Below are 17,270 nucleotides of genomic sequence, written 5' to 3' on the forward strand. Positions count from 1 at the left end.
TTTTAACTATAGCATAACTTAATGGCTTTGCTTTTAATGTGAATTTTTCTGTGTTTTCTTGGCATAAATTGAGTTAATAGAAAAGAGAAATAAGGAATCGTTAAATTTCTTTTTAAAAATTCCTTCAGCCTCAGAGAAAATTAAAGAAGAGAGAGTAGTGGCTAAAATATAAATTGATGATAGGTTAAGCCTAATCACAGTAAAATTGTGGTAGGAATATACTTTAAAAATTAAAAACTTAAATTTCATCAGACCTGTGATGTGAGAAGTATTTTGAAGTGATAATGGAATTTGTTTTAAATTTTGTCTTCACTAATTTTCCTTTAAGTGGTGGGAATGAATTTAAAATCAGAAAAATTATTTATATAAAATCATGAAGTCTTTAAAAAAGTTAATTAGTAAAATTATGAGTCTTTTGTCTTAGGAGTTAAACATAGATGTAGCTGATGTGGAGAGCTTGCTGGTGCAGTGCATATTGGATAAGTAAGTACTTGGCTACTATTTATCACAAAATGTTTAGGACCATAAAGTTTGAATACTAATGGCAAGGAGAGCAGTTGAATTCTTGATTATTTTATAAAAAGCACTTCTGGCTGTGATTTTCTTTTAAAAGGGATGTTTATGTATGTGTGACAGTTTTTGATAAATGAGCATATTAAGCACATGATATCTGAAAAAGTTCTAAATGGTTTTTAAGAAGGATTTTTCATCAGTATATGACCCATATACAGTTAGAAAATTATTTAACAAATAGTACTTTTTATGTATAAAGTATAGTATATAATAGTTTTGAAATTATATCTTTCTTAAAAGCAGTATCTTTAAAGCTTCACAGATTACATTTGCTCTTGATTAATTGGGTAAGTCTGTACCTGTTGGTTGTTTCAGTGAAATTGATGAAAGGTAGCTCGAATCTGGTTTCTGTCTAGAGTTTGAATAAGATAATGAATGTTATAATTAATGCTGAACTCAATCATTTAATGTAGGCCGCGGGGGGGCGGTTATTGCATTTATTGATATTGTGAATATTTTATGAAACATTAGTCCAGAAGATATGCTTAGTGAAAACAGTTTGTAGACATGTCTTCCTTTATTTATTTATTTCCAGCACTATTCATGGCCGAATTGATCAAGTCAACCAACTCCTTGAACTGGATCATCAGAAGAGAGGTGGTGCCCGATATACTGCACTAGATAAATGGACCAACCAACTAAATTCTCTCAACCAGGCTGTAGTCAGTAAACTGGCTTAACAGAGAATAAGCTTTTACAGACGTACTTAAGGCAACAGTGCAGAGATGTAATCCTTAAAAGAACTGGGAATGGCAAAACTACTGTCGGTTGATGTGTCCTGAAAATTATTGGAGTTATGGCAGAAGTGCTTTTTTTGATCAACTGGTTTGTGTTTTGCTGCTGCATTTATCCCAAGAAAAACAGCTTTAATCTCCAGAAGAAAACCAAAATGCCATGGGATTTATGCTGTATTGACATCTTGCCCTAAACATACAACATCGTAGTAATTTGTCATGGGCAACATGACCAGAGAGAAGATTTTTGTCATGATTTTAAATACACTGACACGCTACTGTTGGTTAAATTTAAACATGTTTTACCTGCAGAAATTCTCTCACAAATAACCTGCAATAACTTGAAATGCATACCCTTTTGAACACTTCCTTTTCTCATGTATAAATTAAAATGTTTGCTGCATTTTGCAAAATGTCAATTCTTCAAAAATGTGTCCGTATATTTCTGTACCTGCAGTGTAGTAAAGGTTTAGATGAAACCCCATAATTATGGTGGCATACTGTCACTTAGGTTTCAAGCAGCAAAATAAACAGTGCAGCTCAGAAATTGTAGTTTGGTTCTTGATGTGTTTTTATTACATTTGGGGTTTTTGTTTTTCTTTTTAGTACCTTAGAAATTTCAAATTATGTTATCTTCAGTTAATGATTTTAAAAAGCCTGGGAGCAAATAAGTTGGTTATTTGCTTTCGAGTTTTTAAAATAAGTCTTTATTGATAAAGTAAGTAGAATTAGTTTCTAACAGAACACTTGCATTGTACTTACTTTGACAGTAATGCTTTAAAGGAATAAATTTTTTTTAAGAATGATATTCCTTTGTAAAAAAGAATAAATACTAACTCTCAGAATGTTCACTTTAAACAAATATGCCAGAACATAGACAGCTAAATGAATGTTACCGTACGTAGTGATCATGCTGGAAATTTATTTCCTAATTCCAGCAGTCTACCATTGCTCAAAACCTCTTGGGCTTTGCTCTTTTAGAATTGCATTCAGAGCTAATTTATGTCACACTATTAACTTTATGATTACATGTTGTTGAAAAAAGATGTATTACCAAGCTGGACTGTTTTACAGTTACCATTATTTGGCACCAAATGACTTTTGACAGTTTCCAAAAATGAAATCAATCTTTGAAGTAATAGTAGAAAGTATGCAACTGGCTTTGGAGGCGATCCCAAGAGTTTTAAAGGTATTCTGAGCAGTGGTAGTAGCATAGTTAGAAGAATGAACTGTGGCCTCCCAAGGTGACTACCTTAAAGGAGATGCAGCTCATTTGAATGTATTGAGTTTTGGATGTATTTGTTTCATTTAAAAACAAAAAGTTTCACATTATTTTATAGTGTCAAAAGGAAGAACTAAGATTAAGATAATTTCTTTGATTTTTCTATTGCTTGTTATTGTGTAAAAAGAAGTTCGTGGCAGTTCAGAAGAAAGACTGTTTTAACTGAAGAATGACAACCAAGAATTTTTGATCATTAAATCAGATTTTATAAACAGTGGAAGGAGCATGGACTTAAAACAAGGCATGCTTATTCGGTTTTGTCAAAATTTTACGAAAATATGTGATATATATTTATACTAAAACTATATAATCCTTAGATTTAGGAGAGCAATCAGCTAATGTCTTTAGCAGATTAAAGCAGTATTAAATACAGGTACAAGTTGGAAATTGTAGAAAACTGAAAGAAAACGAAAGACAAAATTAATGTCTCTGGTAGGGAATAAAAAAGTTTAAGATATTATAAAATTATGTGTATTTTCTTCTCTTTTACATAAATCATTTGTGAAAAGTGTGCTAAATTTTTTTTACAGAAGTGATAATAATTAGGACTTATTTTTCAATATAATTTGAAGACCCTTTGTTACCCAAATAAAAATGACAAGTTTCTGTGCCTGTATTCAAATATGTATGTATGTGATAACTGTGGGAAAAGCCCTGCTTATCTCTGAGTTGATGAAATTAGAATTCAAAGGATTTGAATGATGTGATGTAACCGCTATCCTCCAACTCTTTGCCCAGTTCTCCTGTCATATGTTTACTGTGTGCAGTAGTGCACCTTCTAGTTTCTAGGAAAGCATGCACTTGTTATTCTTTGGGAAATTGGGCTAAGTATAGAACAATATCCAAAGTTATACCATAATCTTTAATTTAAGGTAATTGTACATATCACATAGGCATTGTTGAATCTTCTCTAGGTACAGGTTTATTCTTTTTTCTAAAGTCATTTGCCGCATTTGTTCTAGAACAAAGGTTTTTGCTCTATCTTAACTGTCTGACTCATGTAAAACTTACTATTTTTTTCCCTTTAAACATATTCTGTGTTCTTGTGTGTCAAATCTTGGAGAGTTGAAATCTTAGAGATTGCTTTTCAAAACATAACTAAATTTAATGGAAGTAAAAAAAATTATTGGCAAATTCTTAGCATTTAAATTGCAGATTAAATCTTTCCCTTTTTTGTGAAAACTGTAGTAACAAGTAGTTTACATCATTTTGAAATATGCTTCTCTCCTTTTTTTTTTACCCCTAAACCTGGATAAACTCACTTCACAGCAAACTTTGGCTGCTACAGATAGATACTGTCTACTACAAGAGCTGCATTTCCATTTCTCATTCTAGCTCTTAGGTTAATTTTAAAGTTGTTGATTAAATATTTTTTATCCATATCTTAATGGAGCATCACTTTTTAAGATGAGATGCTGATGTATGTATTAAGAATTGCTTTCATTACATGAGTCCCTTCTAACTAAAGCTTGATAGTCTATCTTTCCAGACTACTGAGAATCTGATTTCACATCCAGGGTATAGTTTTAGTGAAGTCTGGTTTAAATGGACTACACTGTGGGCCATATAGTACTTTTTGTTACCTTATAATAAGACATCAGTTTGCCACAGACTGAAAAACCGCTATTGTTATTTAAAATATCCACTACAGTAAAAAATTTTTTAAATTTTCCTTTTTAATCATTAGCCTTTATTATTCTTCAGTATAAACACAGGTGAGTACATTTTTCTTTCGGGGTGGAGATTGGGGTGAGGGTATCTAATCAACATATGAAGCAGATTATGGTGGTACAGAACACTAGTCAGTTTAGTCCATAGGAAAAAAAAGTATTTGCCTGTGGATTCCTCTTACCTTTTTTAAGGGATCAGAGATACTCTAACCATTTGTTTACCAAAGCTGCTTTTTAAAAATAGTAATATCATTTTACTACTGTTTTAAATAAACCTGAAATGTTTTCATTTAATTCAGGTCATTAAAGTGAAACTTGAGCATACAAAACTGTAGTAAAGCTAGGAGTTTCATTCTTTATATGAGATTTATAACATCTTGAAGGAGATAAACATCCTTTTGAACTGAGATATGTAACAAAAAGAAGGAATTAACTTTTTCAATTTTTTTTGAGATATAATTAACATAAAACATTGTAAGGAATTGACTTTTAACTATTTTGTTTCAAAGTGTTAATACTATCCAGGCACTTAGAACAAGAGACTGGGTGTCAGTCTCAAAACTTGAAGTTCAGGGACTTTGGTCTTCATTTGCGTTACCAAAATCAAAATTTTTCTCTTTTTTTTCCTGAGGTTTTACTTGTTTTTGTTGTCTTTGCATTAGGTTTCCCAGACGTGCCCCCTCTCCCCCCAGCATCCTATATTGGTTTTATTACAATTATGAGTAGGAATAATTGTAAGAACCTCTTTAATATAGACATATCAGAGATTAACTGTTTTAATCTAAGTGTGTCAGAAGTTCTATTTAACTCAAGATTATTCAATTTTACTATGTATCCTTCTACCTATTGTGTGCCCTTAATGGTGTGGATTAACCAGTGGTTCAAAAATTTTGTTTACTTCTCTTTGAATCACTAGATGAGCTCTGACAAGATTTAACCTTTTGGAATTTCAAGGCAAGTTAAAATAGTCATGCCATTTGGAGGATTTATGGTTTATGATACTAAGCACCACAAAACAACTGTGCCAGTGATTCTTAATGATTCCCCAAATGCTAAAAATTAATATTTTAATTTGCCTTTGAATCTTGAAAAGATGGTTTCTTCTGGGACATTACTTAAACAAATGTGTGGTTCTCTCTCTCTCTCTTTTTCTTTGGTGAGGAATATTGGCCCTGAGTTAACATCTGTTGCCTATCTTCCTCTTTTTGCTTGAGGAATATTGTCACTGAGCTAACATCTGTCCCAATTGTCCTGTGTTTTGTATGTGGGATGCTGCCACAGCATGGCTTGATGAGCAGTATATTTAAGTCCACACCCAGGATCCAAACCTACAAATCCTGGGCCATCGAAGCAGAGCATGTGACCTTAACCACTACACCACCAGGCTGGCGCCACAATGTGTGGTTCACTTATTTTTTGCTTCTTTAGTGTCCTGTGTTATTTAAAAGCCTGCTGGAATAATTAAAAGTCAATCTTAGGGCATCAAATGTAGTTGCCAACTCTACCTTAAAATCTTGTGATAGGCAAGAAAAGATTATTTATTAAATACTTACCTTATTATTTGGGGCTAACTTTGTTGCCTCTTGGCCAGGATTTTAAATTTTAAACCTTGGTCAGGATTTCCACATTAATGGCTGGCCAGTAAAATTTCTTGTGGGCATGTGTGTGTGTACACATACTTGTGGGAGTACAAAATTCACTCCACACCACAGTAATTTTTTTTCAGTTTCCATTACTTAATATCACTTGTTTCTGACTCAGGCATATGCCATGAAAAGAATTGCCGGTGTACCAATGACTCCTCTGTTCTAACTAAGTTTCACATGGAAGACAGTGTTCAAATTTACATAATTTGGAGGATTTAGGTTGATTTTTTAAAATTCTGAAGTAGGGCATTTTTAAGTCAATTGATAAAGGTTTTTTTACTGGGCGTTATTCATCTTATGTGAGTTTAGAGGGTTAAAAAATTAGAAGTTTTAATCATCCCATGAAATTGTCAAAAGCTTTTGCATGCATAGTTACCATATTAATAGCATTTAATGCTGTATTGAGTATTTAATTTTTGTTAAAATGTTCGCCTATCTCCTATTACTTAACTACTGCAATACTAAATTTTTATGCATCTATTTTAAATAACAGTTTGAGAACGACTAAAATAAATTTTCAATTATATGTCAACTAAGAAATGGAGTGATGATGTGGAAAAGGCAAAATTGTTTGATTTTGCAGTGTTACATAGTTGGTTTCGTTACGAGTTTTCTCAATTTTCCTTTTCTTAAGCTAGTGTTAAAAATAACCTAAGTTCCTTGAGCTCACACTAGGTGGTAGGAAGCAGGTGACTAGGAGTGTGGTAGAGGATGGCTACCTGGAAATGGAACTCCCACAAGTTAATACTTGAGAATTGACTGATATGTGCAGGATGGGTCACAAGATGCTTTAAGACAGGCACTCAAGGATTTTTGACTGGAAGTACACATTCTTTGTCAGTAATAAAAATTACATAATCTACCTCAAATATTTCCTGTGTAAATATTAGTCTCAACTAGCACAAGACCAGCACAGTGGCTTTAAACAGTACACTTTATATATTGAGTAATTCAGTAATATATACTTGTAAAATAGCTTTTGAATGTTTTAAGAATATTTCTCAGAAAACAGTACTGAAAATCTTGTTCATTTGGTTAGAAAATTGGGGTTTAAATATTTTCCACTTTTAAGGTTACCTGCTTGTTCTACTTTGAAGCATTCATGGAGGAGTTGGCCTCTCCTGAACCCTGTTTAATCTGTCCTGGAACAATTCATGGTGCAAACAAATGTCTCAGGAATTACTCCTTCAGTATAAAATTAAACACTTCTAAGCAGGAAATTAAACCAAGGAAAGAAGTGGAGGGAGAAATGTACTCTCCCAAATCCCTGTTACGATGCTTTAAAATGAACTTTTTAAGGGCTGCAACATCTAAGGAATCATTTGTGAATTTACTGTGTATCCAAAAATAACTCAGGTGTAACCTTCAAGGTAGTGGAATGGACCAACCCTCATCTCAAAGTACGATAATGCTATCAGACAATTTTTGAAAGTCAAAAGAACTTTCAGACTAATAGCCTTGTGGCCAGTGTCACTTTGCACATTACAAATCCTTTGGCCTTCGAAGTTGTGGAAGTAGGAGAGGAGTGAGGCTGGTTACTTCCTATTTCAGCTACATTTCCAACAGTGGTAGGTATTATGTTCATGGCATCAGCCCAGCAAGGAACTACATAAGCAATATACATCTAATATCTTGAGTTGTGTATTTGTTGTACTTAATAGTTTTATGGTCCCAACTCAATTTTTAGAGTAATGAATGGAAATTTATAGTCTTCTTTCTAAAAACCTAATTTAAGTTTTGTTGTATTACGATTGATCCTCTGTAGGTTAGTTGCCTTCAACTGAAGAAGGGTTACCTATCTTGGACCTGTTAAAAGTGAGTTGTATCATGAATGAATATAGACTACAAACTGATTTACTTTATTGAGTAGGGTAGGGTTGATATTTAAAACTCGGTCTTTCTTCTTTCTCATTATTGTTGTCTTCACCACCAAGAGACAGTTAGAAAAGGAATCTAAAAGTGCTAGAATACTAAAAGGGACATGCCCTTTCTCTAACCCCTTCATCTGTTTATTTAACAAATATTTGTGTGCCTACTATGTGCTATGTCCTAAGGTTGAAGGATACCATAAGGAACAAATTATCCCTTTGCTCAAAGAGCATAGTTCTATGGGGAAAGGCAGATAAACAAGATAATTTCAGATAGAGAAAAATTCTATCAATCAATAAATGAAAGTGGGGGAGGTAACTTTGAGGATGTGAAAGTTGGTTTCACACATAAATGAGGAACAAGAGCTGACCATACTGATCTAGGGCAAGAGCAGTCTAGGCAGAGAGGAAGTCCATCTGAGATGAGAGGGGTATGTTAAATTCAAGCAAGATAGGATGAGATGTTAAACAAGATGGGAGAGATGGTCAGGGCAATGGGTAATCTTATAGTTTGAGATAATGAGTTGAGAGTTTATTCTAAATAACAGTGGGAAGCCATTGGAAATTTATATTCTGATATACCATTTTAAAAGATGATCTGGCTATCGTGAAGAAATGATTATATGGGGCAAATGTGACCAGGGAGACCAGCAGGAGCCCACTCAAGAAGTCTGAATGAAAGATGATAGAGGCTTTTGGACCAGAATTTGGAAAGAAGTGCATGCACAGAATCGGGAAGGCCAACAGGATTTGCTTATGAATTGGAATTGAGGATTGTAAAGGAAAGAGACAATAAGGATCGCTCCTAGGTTTGTTACTGAGCAACTGGTAGATAGTGATATCATTAAATGAAATGAGAAGACTGAGAAAGTATATTTTTGGCAAAAGAGGCTGAGCCAGCAAAAGAAACAAAAGTGGACTGGGAGCTTAGAAATAAGCAGTAGTATCACAGAAGCTAGGTATTTCAAAATAGAGTGATCAACTGGGAATACTGCTGAGAGGTGAAATAAGATGAGAGCAGAGAAAGGCCCTAGAATTTAGCACGATACAAGTCTTTGGAGCCGCTAATGAGCATTTTCAGTGGAGTGACGGGGATGTTCTAGCTCTTCCGCTGGACAGTGAGGAACTTCTTTAAACACTGTCCTTAATTTCTCATTATAACTTGAAGGTTAAAAAGAAATCCCTCCTTTTTTATATCTTCTGAATGTTAAGCAGGATAAGTTAGGAAATTTTGAAATAGAGCAGACCATAACTCCAGACATTAATAACAAACAGCTGTCTACAAAGTGTCTCCTCCTATAAAATATTTTAAAACCTATTTTTCCCCTTTCCAACACTATATAAGAATTTAATTTAAAATTTTTGCTTTGACACCTATTAACTATGAAATTGCATGAAATCCATGGCTTTACCTAATATTTTTATTCCTACAAAACTTGTCAAACCTTTCTAATGTTTATGAAGAATGGATTCGTTGTATATGTAAACAAAGCCCTCTCAGCTTATGAACTTTCCTTATATCTCAGGATATTAATATAGCTGGATGTTATTGCCACCAAAATCGTGAATTCTTGAAATATTTGGATTTGTCTCCAAGGAACTAGTTCAGATATAAACAATACTATAATAATTAAGGGTTGGTATTTTGAGTAACCTCAAAAGTGGAAGAACAAAATGCCTTATCCTGAAATTAGCATGTTTTATCTGAAAGTACACATTTCCTTACCTTCTTGAATGCCTGTGAAGCAAGTAGAATAAACAAATTTACAGGTCATCATATCTCAGAATTATAGTGGTCATTTTCCGTAATCAAAAATCAGGAAACAATTGGCAAATGGGATTTTGCTTCTGAGAACAAAATATGTGGACTCTAGGACAGAGGTTGCCATCTTAAAGATGCCTTTTGGAGCTTCCCAGGGGAGAGGAGTGTGGTAAAGTAGAAAGCTCTGGGTAACAGGAGACCTGCATTCTTTAGCTGTCCATGAATCGAGACCATGTCTCTTAACCTCTCTGGGCTCCAGTTTCCTTAGTTGAATTATTCTTTTTAACCTCAGGTATTCAGAATGGAGAAAATCATAATCCTTGGCATATGGCACACTACCATGTCTTTTCAGTTATCTTTCCTGTGTTTAGTAGATATGTGTATATCTGAAAAAATAATATGCATGTCTATTTTTAATTTCTATAAATGATATAAATTTCATCCCCTTTTAAAACTATTTTTATCTACATTATTTTTAAATCTGGTCCATTGTTCCTGCCTTTCTCTTCCACCTCATACATATGCCAAAATTTACCCGTTCAATCTCCAGTGGTAGACATCTGTGATCCTTCCAAATCCTTACCACATTAAAGAATTCTGTGGTGAATATTTTATACCTATCTTCTTATCAACTTGTGCAAAGTTTCTCTGGGGTGTGTAGCTGGAAATAATGAATCTTAGGGCGTAATAGTTAATTTTACCAAGTACTGCCATATTACTCATCAAAATGGCTGCACCATTTATGCTCCAACCAGTAGTGCGTGAGGGTTCTGGTTTTCTGCTCTCCTTGATGGCCCTTAATAATATCTGACTTTCTAAAGTGGTATTTTCCTATTAATTTTAACTTACATTTTTGTAATTACTAATAAGCTTGAACATTTCTTCATACGTTTATTAGCCATTCAGGTTTCCCTTTCTATGGACTATCTACTCTTCACAATCTGTTTATTGGCTTCCTAGTTTTTACTGATTTGTGGGAGGTCATTGTATATTCTTGAATTAACTCCTTATCTGGTTTATTTTAGACTTGCAAATATTCTCTGAAGCATTGTCTCTAATTTCCTTCATTGAACAGAAATCTTTGATTTTGATGATGGATTTAATGTCCATTTTTCCCTCCATCACCCATACCTTTTTGGATCTTAAGTCCTTTCTTAGACTAATATCACAGAAATGTCTTTTATAGTTTTATAGTTCCTCTCTTCACATTTAGTTCTTTATTTGGAGTTTGTTTTGGTCTATGATTTGAGGTTGGAATCAAGCTTTATTTTTTCTGAGTTAATTTTCTCAGTACCCCATCTACTAAATTATTATTCCGAAGTGATTTGTTATGCCACCTTTTTCAACTACCAAGTTTCTGCATTTGCAAGGGGTGTATTTCTGAGTTCTTTAATCTGTTAACTGTTCTATTTGTTCCTCCACCAGTGCCACCTTGTGTTTTTATTACTGAGCTGAGTAATGTCTGAATTACAGGAGACTCTCCTCACCCAATTTGCTCCTCATTTTGAAAATTACTTTAGTATTCATGGTCCTTCATTTTTCTATATTAATTTTGGGAATCAGTTTGTCAAGTTCCCTTGAAGTCTTGTAGAGTTTTAATTGGAATTGCATTGAATTTGGAGATTAATTTGTCTCTTTTTATGTCATTTAAGAGAGTGTTTAGTTTTTCTCTATAAAGATATTGAGCATTCATTGTTATATTAATTTCTAAATCTTTATCGTTTATGCTCTCTTATTTCCTAAGACATTTTCTAATTGGTTATTGTTAGGGTAGAAAAATTATATTGATATTTGCATACTGATTTTTGTATCTATCAGCCTTGCTGAACCTTGCTCTATCAATAGTTGGTCTGTTGATTCATTTCTATTTTCTAAGTAGATAATCACATTATAAAGAAAATAATTATATTTTTATGTATTTCCTTCCATCACTATACCTCTTATGTCTCTGTGTTATCTCATTGCATTGATCAGGATCTCCAATAACACATGGAACGGTAGTGATAATAGTCAGCATTCTTGTCTCAAAGAAAAAGCATCTTGAGTTTCACCATTAGGTATGAGGTTAATTGGGAGTTAGCTTTCATTTTATAAAGTTTCCTTCTGTTTGTGGTCTCCTAAGAGGTATGTGGGGTTTTTTAATCATAAATAGTTTTTGAGCTTTATTAAATGTTTCTGGACCTAGTAAGATGAACATGTGATTTTTCTCTTTTAGTTCTTTCATGTAGTGAATTACACTCATAGGTTATCTAATGTTAACTCATCCCTACTTTCTAGGATAAACTCAAACTGATGATTATATATTCTTTTTCAAAGCAATGTTGGATTTATTAGACAGCATTTTATTTAGAGGTTTTCCATGTATGTTCTTAAGTGATATTGGCCTATAATTTTCTCTTCTTGGACTATCTTTAATCAGTTTAATTAGGAAAGTTATTTTACATTATAAAATGTAAAGGCACCTTTCACTCTATTTCTGTTTTTTAGAACAATATGTATAATATGAGCCTAATCTGTTCTTTGGAAGAACTCACTTGCAATGCTGTTTGGACTGAGATTTTTTAGACATAGTAAGATTTTTAAATTATAATTTCAATTCCTCTAATGATTATGCATTCTTTCAGATAGATTATTCATCTCTTCAAGTATTCTGCTTCATTTTGTTCTATTTTAGCACTTTATTTGTTTTCAGAAATACATTTTGTCTAGGTCTCAAATTTATTAGGATACAGTTAGTAATAATCTTTGCTTTTTTAATATCCATTTTATTTATGCTTCTTCCCCCATTTTTGTTCTCTATTTGTTTATTTTGTCTATCTTACTAGCCTTTTGGAAGTGCCAGCTTTTGGGTCATTTTTATTATTCTTTTTGTTGTTCTCTCATTGATTTCTGCCCCAATCTGTATTATCTCCTTTATTTTCATTTTGTTGAATATATAATCTGTGGCTCTTTTTCTAGCTTCTTGAGTTGAATCATTTTCAAACTTTGTTATAATTTGCTTAAAACTATTAATTTAACATGTAAAGTTATAGTTGACATTCATTTTCTTTTTAAGCCAGGAATTACTCAGCAGTGTGGGGTTTGATGTTTTTGGTTTCCAAACCTATGGAATATTTTCAGCTACCCTTTTGTTATTGATTTTTCCTTTTAATACTACTACTTAGAGAATATAATCTGTATGATGCTGATTCTCTGGAAAGTACTGAAATTTGCTTTGTAGCTTGGTATAGACAATTTCTGTGATTGTTCCATTAACGCTTTAAAATACTTTATATTCTGTAACGTCTTCCAAACTACCTATTTGGTCAAGCGTGTTGTTATTCAGATCTTCTATATTTTTGTTTAGTTTTTTTTTTTTTTTTGCTTAATGTATCCACTTAATAGGGGCATTTATTAAAATCTTCAACTATAACTGTTGATTTGTGTATTTCTTCCTGTAATTCTGTCACTCGTTGCTTTATATATTTTAAAGCAGAATTGTCAGCTGCATATGTGTTCATGATTGTTATATCTTGTTGCTTTTGCCAGTATATATGTTTCTCTTTGTCCATTATGATTTTGTTTTTCTTATGATCTGTTTTGTGTCATATTAAAATTGCTCCTTTATGTTTTGCTGTTGTTGCTTATATTTGCCTGGTATATCTTTCTCTCTTTTATCTTCAACCTTTTCATATTTTTTTCTTTTCTTTTTTCTTTTTTTGATGGGTATGTCTTGTAAACAACATATTGCTGGATTTTAATATTTTAAAATTCAATCTGAGGGCCTCTGTCTTTTGATTTTTTTTAACAAATTTAAAATTATTATAGTTATTTTAGGACTTATTTCTGTCATCTGGGTTTTTTTGGTATTTTTTCTTCAGTAGTTTTATTTTGAAATTATTTTAGATTTATAGAAGAGTTACAAAGATAGTACAGAGAGTTCTTATATACTCTTCACCCAACTTCCTCTAATATTAACATCATATATTATGACAGTACATTTATAAGTTCTTAAAATTGATCTCAATATCTAAGCCTTTTATGTCTTTTCATCAAGAAAATCAAGTATCTTCACATTTTCCCTCACCTCCCTCTGGTCTCTCCCTTTCCCCCCAACCATTATGTTGGAATCCTTTAGAATTTTCATTTCAGAATGTTGAGAATGTATTTGGACATGTGTATCATTGCTTATTTAGACAACAAGAAACAGTCTTTATTTATTTCTCTTCTTGCTGAGTGCATTCAGAGAGGATCTTTGTGTGCTATTTATTCTGAGTCCTTGATATGCCTGTGGATATCTTGACTCATCTTTACATATAATTTGACTAAAAATAAAATTCCAGTTTCAATTTCTTCCCTCAGAACTTTAAGAACATTATCCTGTTGTCTTTTTGCTTCCAGTATTGCCATAGAGAAATCTGAATTGGTCTGACTCTTATGCCTTTGCAAGTAATCTGCTTATACCTTCTGGAAACCAATAAAATTCTTTCTTTAATGGTATTTTATTTCATTTTAATATTTTTAGGTGAGGGTTTTTGGTATATGTTTTTATTATTCAGCCTATGTGGCATTCTTTCAATATGAGGACTTATACCTGTATTTAATTCTAGAAAATTACCAGTCGTTACTTCTTGAAAAATTCCTTCCCTTCCATTTACTCTTTTCTTTCATTCCTGGAAGCCTGTTAAATGCATGTTGACACCTATACTCTTGTCTTGTACCATTTTTTATCTTTTATATTGTATTTTTACTGTAACTTTTCTATGTTTAGACACACAAATACTTACCATTGTGTTACAGTTGCCTACAGTATTCAGTATTAACATGCTGTATAGGTTTGTAGCCTAGGAGCAATAGGCTATCCCATGTAGCTTGGGTGTGTAGTAGGCTGTACCACCTAGGTTTGTATAAGTATGCTCTACAATGTTCACACAATGATGAAATCACCTCATGATGCATTTCTCAGAATGTATCCCTAATAAGCGATGCATAACTGTATACATATATGTGTGTACATGTGTAGCCCCATAAGACGTTATTGTCATTTTGTATAGTCAGTATTTATTTTGATTTACCCACATATTTACCAACGGTCTTGCTCTTTATTCCTTCGTGCATCTCTGACCTTCCATCAGAGGTAAATAATAAATAAATAATAAATAATTTTTCCTTCACCTGAGTAGCACTCTTTGGTATTTTCTTTAGTGTAGATTTGTTAGTTATGAATTCTCCTGGTTTTTCTTTACCTGCAAATGTCTTTATTTCGCTTTCATTCTTGAAGGATGTTTTCACTGGGTATAGAAATCTAAGTTTGCTGTTATTTCCTTAATTTCTTTTCAGCACATTGAAGATATTTCATTGTTCTGTGGTTTTTATTGTTTCTTTTTTCCCCTGTTTTATTAAGACAAAATTGATATATAACATCGCATTCATTAAGGTGTACAACACAATTATTTGACATGTAAATATTGCAAAATGATTACTACGATACATTTAGTTACTATCCATCTCCTCACATCATACAAAATTTTTTTCTTGTGATAAGAACTTTTAAAATCTACTTTCTTAGCAACTGTCAAATATATAATACATGTTATTAGCTATAGTCACCATGCTGTATATTACATCCAAAGAACTTAGTCATCTTATAACTGGAAGTTTGTGCCTTTGACCACCTTCACCCATTTTTATTGTTTCTATCAAGAAGTCAGCTGTCAATCTAGTTGTTTTGCCTTTGAAGTTTTTTAGTCATTTTTTCTTTGGCTACTTTTATGATGTTCTCTTTGTCTTTGGTTTTCTACAGTTTTATTATGATGTTTCTAGATGTGGACTTCTGAAAATTTATTCTGCTTGGCATTTGTTAGGTCTCTTGACTCTGTGGATTGATATCTTTCACCCATTTTAGCAGAATATCAGCCATTGTCTCCTCAAGTATTTCTTCTGCCCTATTTTCTCTCTCCTTTCCTTCTGAGACTCCAAATAAATATAGGTTAGAACTTCTCATCTATATCTTTTACCATAATTTTGATTTTTTCCCTTTTCTTTCCTTTTTTATTTTTTTGCCTTTCTGTGCTTTATTTTGGATATTCTTTTGCCCATTCTCCAATGTTCTTATTCTTTCTTCAGCTGTATGTCATCTGTTATTAAACCTACTGTAGTGAGTTGAATATTGTCCCCTAAAATTCATGTACATCTAGAGTGCAGAATGTGAGCTATTTGGAAGAAAGGTGTTTGCAGATATAATTAAAGATCTCAACATAAAAACATCCTAGATGTAGGATGTGCCCTAAATCCAATAGCTGGTGTCTTTATAAGAGAAAAGAGAAAGGGACATTTGGACACAGAGAGACGTACAAAGAAGAAGGTAATGTGAAGACAGAGGCAGACATTAGAATTATGCTGCAACATGCCAAGAGATGCCAAGAGTCATCAGAAGCTAGGAGAAAGGCAAGGAAGAATTTTCCCCTAAAGCCTTTCAAGAAATTGATTTTGGACTTTGGACTCAAGAACTGAGAGAATAAATTTCTATTGCTGTAAGCCACCAAGTTTGTGACAACTTGTTATGCCAGTCCTAAGAAACTAGTATACCCATCCATCAAATTATTCTCCAAGAATAACTTGGGGAAATACAGGGCTTGGTTCCTGTGAGCCAATTCATCAACAGCTCAATACATAATCTTGTTTTATGTGTGTTTCTGTTTAAAGACACCTTATTTAATACATGTTATTGATTCGTTAACATTGAACTCATGGCCAACAGCACTATAACTCATGCTTTAACAAAGCTTACCTAACACACATGTTTTCTCTGCAAGGCACATCACAGCCTTTTTGCACTTAGGAACACTAGAGAGTACTTCAGTACTATGCTTAAGGGCCATTTTAAACTGTGAAGTCAACAAAATAAAGCACAAAAATATGAAAAACATGGCACTAAATAGACCTCAAAAAGGACACTTTTTACAGTATGAGGGCTAAAACAAGAAGGCAGAGTGTCCCCTTGTTTAAACTTAGCTGGAAACGTGTCCCCTAGTGACTCAGATTTTTCACCACTCTGCACACATGCATGTCCATGAATAACCATGAAAGCGTTAGGAGTATTGAGTTTCAAGTCACAAATAAATTTTAGCAAGTAGGTGACTCTTCGCAAATATGGACTCTGCAAATAATGCAAATCGACTATAGAACTAAATCCAGGCATGTTTTAACCTTCCATTAGGGAACTCAAGGAGAAATTTTATATAACTTCAAATATGAAGCCACAGTACTGCAGAGGGTTGGAATATTAGCCGTTGCAGATAATGGTCTAACATCTCAACAAATTGACTAAACTTTCTGCGGTCCCTCACAGCCAGCTGGTCCCAGCTGCCTACAGCCCCCACTGTAATGCATCTTCCACATTATGCTGTCCAGACCCAAGTAAAAGGACATCTTATTCTTCATCTCTTGATTTCTCTCCCTTCCCTGGTAGGTTATTCCCTTATCCTACCCGCTTTTCTTTAGCAAGGTCACCAGCTCTCGTGTTTTGACTCTCCAGTGGCACAGGCTTGGAGCCTCCCATCTCCACCACCATTATTGCTTATCTGCTTCTAATATGGAAAAAAAGAAAAATGCTGAGTAAATAACCTGGCTTGGACTAAAGCTGGAAAACTATGATCAGAATAATCAAAAATTGAAACTAAACCAGACAGTTCAATCACTTGCCATGAGTCTTCTCTCTTGTTTGTTCTTCAGATACTTGTTGATGATATATATT

General features: G+C 33.2%; 1 protein-coding gene and 1 long non-coding RNA gene across 5 annotated transcripts in view; one reads left to right on the forward strand and one right to left on the reverse strand.

The window, feature by feature from the left end:
• COPS2 (COP9 signalosome subunit 2) overlaps positions 1-3,205 on the forward strand; it is a 29,196-nt gene extending 25,991 nt beyond the window's left edge. For both annotated transcript variants that reach the window (XM_070581062.1, XM_070581074.1), the window contains exons 12-13: positions 425-483; positions 1,109-3,205. In XM_070581062.1, coding sequence (XP_070437163.1) covers positions 425-483; positions 1,109-1,253 — 204 coding nt within the window. In that variant the 3' untranslated portion in view covers positions 1,254-3,205. The remainder of the gene's footprint in view (positions 1-424; positions 484-1,108) is intronic.
• Positions 1-17,270, reverse strand: part of LOC139076753 (uncharacterized) — a 65,053-nt gene that overhangs the window by 7,881 nt on the left and 39,902 nt on the right. For all 3 annotated transcript variants that reach the window (XR_011528667.1, XR_011528663.1, XR_011528664.1), the window contains one exon: positions 14,761-14,905. This is a non-coding gene — a long non-coding RNA (uncharacterized lncRNA). The remainder of the gene's footprint in view (positions 1-14,760; positions 14,906-17,270) is intronic.

This window comes from Equus przewalskii, chromosome 1, assembly GCF_037783145.1.
Source record: "Equus przewalskii isolate Varuska chromosome 1, EquPr2, whole genome shotgun sequence".
Taxonomy (NCBI): domain Eukaryota; kingdom Metazoa; phylum Chordata; class Mammalia; order Perissodactyla; family Equidae; genus Equus; species Equus przewalskii.